Source organism: Stegastes partitus, unplaced genomic scaffold, assembly GCF_000690725.1.
Source record: "Stegastes partitus isolate 25-593 unplaced genomic scaffold, Stegastes_partitus-1.0.2 Scaffold1812, whole genome shotgun sequence".
In the NCBI taxonomy this organism is placed as follows: domain Eukaryota; kingdom Metazoa; phylum Chordata; class Actinopteri; family Pomacentridae; genus Stegastes; species Stegastes partitus.
In genome coordinates, this window is record NW_007579543.1 from 113,725 (window position 1) to 120,308 (window position 6,584).

Sequence of the window (6,584 nt, forward strand, 5' to 3'; positions counted from 1 at the left end):
AAACCAGGTGAAGCTGAAGCACTAAATCGTGCCAACAGACGAGCAGTAACTTCAACGTTCCTACTTTTCCCTCCTCTTCAGGGTTCCTGACTGGGTTTAGGAAGGTTCCCATTCTCGGCATGGACCAGATACAGATGTCGGTCGAACTTAAACAAATCCAGAGCGCCTCCCACGATCAGTACTTCCCCGAGTCGCTGACGTGTCACTCTATTCTGTATCTGCCCTTATATTCAACCAAAGAGGTGATGAGAGTCCGGCTGACCGAGGCTCTGCGGCCAGAAAGAGGATTCTCAGCATGAGTCTGGACTGTGCTGCTGCACTTCCTGTGAAAGCTGTAGGAAAAAAATGTTCAAAACAACACTGAGAATATCATCGAGAGTAGAAATGATGTGTTTAAAAACCCGTGGAATACGGTAAAACTCAAAAACAGTGAAAATAACAGCAAAAATCTGGTTGAAGTAAAATAAAGTAATTTTATGGTAATTTTACACCAAAAGAACAAATTACAATTTGTTAAAAATACAGATTTTTGATGTAAACATTATGGACAATTTTGGCTTTTTTTTTTGTTTTACTTGATATAATCTGTAATTTAGCAAAAAAGGACAAACATATTTTACCGTTCTCAGTCTTTTAATTTCAATTTCACATATTTCAGAAGAACAAATTCTAATTTGTAAAAATACAGATTTTTAATGTGGACATTATGGACAGTTTTGCTCAGGTTTTGTTTGTTTGTTTGTTTGTTTTGTTTTTGTGTCTTTTTTTAAACAGTCAACATGTAAATTAAGTTTTGGGCTATTTTTCTAATTATGCAAGATATTATTTTTTTAATCAATAAAATCTGTAAAATACCAAGAATTTCAAGATTAGGACAAATATCTGTAACATAATCATAATTTTAGCAGATTTAAACCCAGTAATTAGTGTAATTGTGCGGTAATTTTACATATCGCAAAAGAGCAAATTACAATTTGTAAAAACACAGATTTTTGATGGAGCAGTTTTGGTCAACATGTAAAATAATACATTTTTATATAATTTGAATTTATTTTCTGTAATTTAACAAAACAAAGGAGAAAAAATCAGTAAAATAACACAAAATATATGTGGCATTTTTAGTCTTGAATATAGTTTTCTTTTCTTTCACATATTGGCAATTATCTCTGAAATAATACTAAAACAGGTTTTTAGCTGATTTAAATATAATAAATTTTTGTGATTTCACAGTAGTTTTACACATTTGTAAAAATACAGATTTTTGTTGTGGACTTTATGTACATTTTTTTTTTCAGTCAACATCTTAAATATTTTATTTTTTCTGTAATTTGATCAGATATTATCTGTAGTTTCTTAACAAAGCAGGTAGAATGTGTAAAATAACAGAGAATTTAAAGCAGCCTCACTGCTCTGGATGTACAGGACAATAAAGAGCTGCATCTTCAGAAAACCTTAAACTGTCTAACAGTGTAACGCAGGGCTTCAAACTTTATTCTAAGAGACTTGTTTTGATTTTAAAATATAATATACCTTAAGGTAGATAATCATTTAATTTATTTGTGTTTCATGACTTTTCTCAGGAACACTGTTTATTTTTTTATGTCATAAACAATGTTCAGATCAGGATTTATGTATTTATGATCAGCACTTTACTGCAGCTAATGAATGCAACACTTGTGTATTAATGCAGCCTCTGTGGTGACATGAAGGTGTGTTTTATTCTGTATGAACTGTGTGATAACTGTTGAGTTTCCAGTTTGTGTTTCTGTATTAACTTATTACTAGACGGGATTCTTCTTAAAGAATAATGAACCTTTGTTTACATAACTTATTGCAGCATTACCTCTGACTTTTCCAGTTATATTTAAACTGACTTATTTTTATTTTTAGTAACGTATCGGCTTTTCTGTTCAACACTGCATTTATTCTCATGTGATGACATTTTTGTCTAATCGATGTCTGGCACAAAAGGTACTTTCTGGATCAATAAAGTTCTATCTTGTCTTATCTTTTACTCGAATTTCAGTTATTTTTACTGCTTGAGGTAAAAACTTACATTTGAAACGCGTGAAACTCTAAAAAATACATCATAGTTTATATTTGTCAAACTTTCTTTACCTGCATTTTGTGGTAATTTTGCAGTTACAGATTTTTGATGTGGACATTGTTTATAATTTTGGCCTCTTTAAAAAAATGTACAGTCAACACAGAAATTACTATATATATTTTGGAATTTTACAAGTTATTTTATATATATTTAAAAATGGTAAAAATCTGTAAAATAACTGTTAAAAAATGATTAAATATTTTTCAGTCCATCATGTGCAGGCATTTATTTCACATAAAGGCAAATTTCAATAACATAATGATATTTTAGCTGATCTACAGTAAAAACGATGTATTTTATGGTAATTTTACAAATTGCGAAAGAACAAAAAAATACCAGTTTTTGATGTGGACATTATTTCCAGTTTAGTTTTTACAGTCAGCATGTAAATTAGTATATTTTTCTGGGATATTACAAGTTAGCAGCTCTAATTTAACAAATGGGTAAAATCTGTAAATAAAGTTAAAGTTTAAAAGTGAATTAGCATTTTTCAGTCTCTAACAAACATACATTTTATTTCACATGAAGGCAAGTTTCTGTGAAATAATGATGTTTTAGCTGATTTAAATACAGTAAAAGCGATACAGTTTATGGTAATTTCACATAATGCAAAAGAACAAATTACATTTTATTTATTTTCTTTTTAATGTGGACATGATTTTAACAGTTATAATTTTTCCTGTAGTTTTACTTCATATTTTCCGTAATTTACCAAATCAGGACAAAACACTGTAAAATAATCAGAGGTTTTCTTAACACTATTTGGAGTGAAGTTAAACACAGAGTTTCCTTTTGATGCTGATTATTTAACACCTATTATTTACAGACGCTGCATTTCTGTGTTTTATTTTCTATGACAATAAGAAAAGACACATTAAAGTCACTCGATGTGATTCCTGATCCGACCACCAGATGGCGACGATGTCAAACTCAATTCCTTCAATGTTACAAAACAATGACAAACATTTCTTCTGCAGAGAATCAATCTGGGAACTTTAACTGAAAGGTGAAATAATTAGAATCCACGTCTGACCTGCATATATTGTGCGATATTGTTATTTTTTTTTCTACTTAATCAGTATTTGTGCTCATGAAAGAACCACTGATATGTGCACAACTGTTATTTCCACCACAATCTGAACTTTTTTGGTTTATTTTTGTTATTATACAGGTTTTTCATAACTGTTCCCCCCCTGTGGCGTTAATAACGGCTCATTAAAGGCTCATTAAAGGCTCATCGTGTCGTCAGATGATAAGTGAAGCAAAACAACGTGTCAGGAGACGAAACCTGAGGTCAGAAACAGCAGGTTGGAGTCACGTGATCTGTGTTTTATTCTTCTGCAGCACCAGGCGCTGAGCGGGAATGATGAAATTAAAGCATGTGATGGAGTCATGCATGGGTCTGGACAGTGTGTGTGTGTGTGTGTGTGTGTGTGTGTGTGTGTGTGTGTGTGTGACAGAGATTGAAACACAAAACTACATCCTTTGTCTTTACTGCATGTCGGTAAAAGGGTTGATGTGTGCAGGGAGCAGGTGGGATGAATGTCAAGAAAGAAAGAAAGAAGCTGAACTGGATCCACTAGATGGCCCCGTTATTCTGCAGCTCGGCTGAAACAAAGAGCAGCGGCGATGAGCTCATCTTGCAGACTGATGCAGCTTCACAGCGTAACAAAGCTTGAAACGTAAAACCAGCAGATGATAACAGAAACACACCAGATGCAGCCACGAACACAACATCAGCCACACGTGATGAAGTGCATCCACACACAACAACACTCACATGTGCACAGAGACGCTGTTAGAAAACATCACCTCACACACTGTGAATCCCTATATCAATAGTGCAGGAGTACTGTAAAACACTGTAAAACACTCAAACTGGGTCAAACCGAGGGTATGACTGTAAAATGTTGTTCTAAACAACAACAAAGTGACACAAGGAGAAGCAAAGCAGCTACAAGGAACCACAAGGCAGCCCTGAAGATGCACCAAACAGCTGAGAGGTCTATAAATGAACTGATGCAAACAACTACAACCAATAGAAGATTTAAAAAATGACCACAAAGAGATGCAAAACAACTACACAAAATAAAACAAAAATGCAAAGAGTCTCACAATGAACAAAACGACATGAATGATAAGCAAAAAGTTTAGCAAAATGAACAAAAGAGATACAACATTTGCAAAACAGACACAAAAACAACAAAAACAGATGTAAATAAACAAAACGAGATGCAAAATTGGCAAGAAGATTTGTGAAATTAACAAAAAGACAAACAAAATGAGCAGAAATGGATGTAAAATGAATAAAACCAAACACAAAATGAGCAGAAAGAAACAAAACAAACTGCAGAATGAGCAACAACAGATCACACCTGCAGCTACACAGTCAGCAAAATGAGACGCAACACAAGCAGAGAGAGACACAACGAACCAAAAGAGACACAAAGTGAGTGAACACGGATGTAACACGTCAAACATGGATGAACAATGAACTAAACCAAACCTGAAACTACAACAAAGACACACAGAAGCTACAAGAGACGACCAGAGACACAAAAACTACTAAACTCACCTGTGTTGTGTTTGTGTGACGAGTCCTTAGTCACGTGTGTGAGTGTCATCATGTTACATGGTACATGTTCTATGTACCACATCCACTGTTCAGTGTTCTATGTTGTATGCTCTATTTTACGTGTTCCACGTTCTGTGTTCAGTGTTCTATGTTCCATTTTCTCTGTTCTATGTTATATATTCTACATTCCATGTTCCATATTACATGTTACATGTTCTATGCTCTGTGTTCAAATGTTTTTGTTTCATATTCCATGTTCCATGTCTATGTTCCATGTTTTGTGTTCTATGCCCTATGCTACATGTCATGTTCCATGTTCTATGTTCCATGTTCCATGTTCTGTATTCACTCTTCCACGTTTCTTGTTCTATGTTTCAATTTCTTTGTTACGTGTTTCATGTTCTATGTGCTATGTCACATGTTCTGTGTTATGTATTTCATGATCCATGTTCTGTATTCCATGTTCTATGTTCCATGTTTTGTATTCAGCCTTTAATGTTTCTTGTTCCATGTTCCAATTTCTTTGTCACATGTTCCATGTGCTATGTCACATGTTCTGTGTTCTATGTGTCATGTTACATGTTTTATGTTCCTTGTTGTATGTTTCATGATCCATGTTCTGTATTCCATGTTCTATGTTCCATGTTCTTTGTTCCATGTTCTGTATTCAGTCTTTAATGTTTCTTGTTCCATGTTCCACATTCTTTGTCATATGTTCTATGTGCCATGTCACATGTTCTGTGTTCTATGTGTCATGTTACATGTTTCATGTTCTGTATTCCTAGTTCTATAATTCATGTTCTGTGTTCTACGTTCCTCCCTGTGGTTCTCAGGACCAAACTCTTCTTCTTCTTCTTCTTATATAATTTCTTCCATTCAGTTATTTTCCTCTCTGCTGCGCGCGGCCGCCGGCTGCCGATGACGCGCCGCGGGAGCGAATCGGAATGTATTGACGTCAGAGGGAGGCCGGACGCACGCGCCGGTTGCACGTGCACGAGAATGTTCCGCCGCGTCCCAGTCAGTGCGCAGGGCAGCGGGCGCGCGGACACACACAGCACCGAGCAGCTCGAGACTCCGGCGACATGGAGCGGACCGGAGCCGCTTCCTGCGTGTGACGCCGCCGCCGTGCAGTGACCGGAGGACCGCCGCCGCCACCGGAGCCGCTCCGGTTCTCCGCCCGGGTGATGGTGAGTCTCTGTTTTCTGTGTTCTGCGGCTCCGGCTCTGTTCGGAAGTGTTCGGAGGTGTTCGGAGGTGTCGAGCAGCAGCAGCAGCAGCAGCAGCATGACTACAGGACTGCAGCTGTGGACCTGGTACCGCCGCTGCTAGCAGGTGTTCTGCACCGAGGCCTGGTTCTGGGGCCCGGACCGGCTGCTGTCCGTCCAGCTGACACGCTGCTGGTGGAGGAGACTGTTTAAAGGATCCCCAGCGCTGCTGTTTGCAAACGACTGTCAGGATTTGTTGTTGTAAAGTCTTCAAAGGAACACAAACCAGCCAGGGAGAGGCTCACAACGACCGCAGAAAGACGCAGAACGACTACAGAGGGACACAAAACCACTATAAATAGATCCGAAGCAAGCACAGACACACAAAACAACCACAGAGAGGCATTAAATGACTACAAAGAGACATTAAATGACTACGAAGAGGCGAGGAACAACCCTAGAAATAGAAATTACTATTATTTCAAAGATGCTCAGAGTAGCAAAAAATGTCATACGACTACGAAGAGACTCAAACCTACTACAAAGAGAGTCAAAACATGTAGGAAGAGACTCAAAACAACAACAAAAAGATGCAAAGAAACTCAAAACAACCACAAAAAGGCACAACAACCAACAGAGAGACTTAAAACAACTTCAAAGAGACACAAAACAACCACTCACGGACACAAAGAGACTCA

General features: G+C 37.1%; 2 protein-coding genes across 2 annotated transcripts in view; both read left to right on the forward strand.

Annotated features, from left to right (window-relative positions):
- LOC103372711 (probable E3 ubiquitin-protein ligase HERC3) overlaps positions 1-487 on the forward strand; it is a 28,908-nt gene extending 28,421 nt beyond the window's left edge. The window contains exon 18 of the mRNA XM_008302420.1: positions 82-487. Within this exon, the coding sequence (XP_008300642.1) occupies positions 82-299 (218 nt within the window). The 3' untranslated portion in view covers positions 300-487. The remainder of the gene's footprint in view (positions 1-81) is intronic.
- A 5,233-nt stretch (positions 488-5,720) lies between these two features.
- LOC103372708 (serine/threonine-protein kinase SRK2H-like) overlaps positions 5,721-6,584 on the forward strand; it is a 26,556-nt gene continuing 25,692 nt past the window's right edge. The window contains exon 1 of the mRNA XM_008302417.1: positions 5,721-5,869. The gene's annotated coding sequence lies outside the window, so the exon portion shown is untranslated. The remainder of the gene's footprint in view (positions 5,870-6,584) is intronic.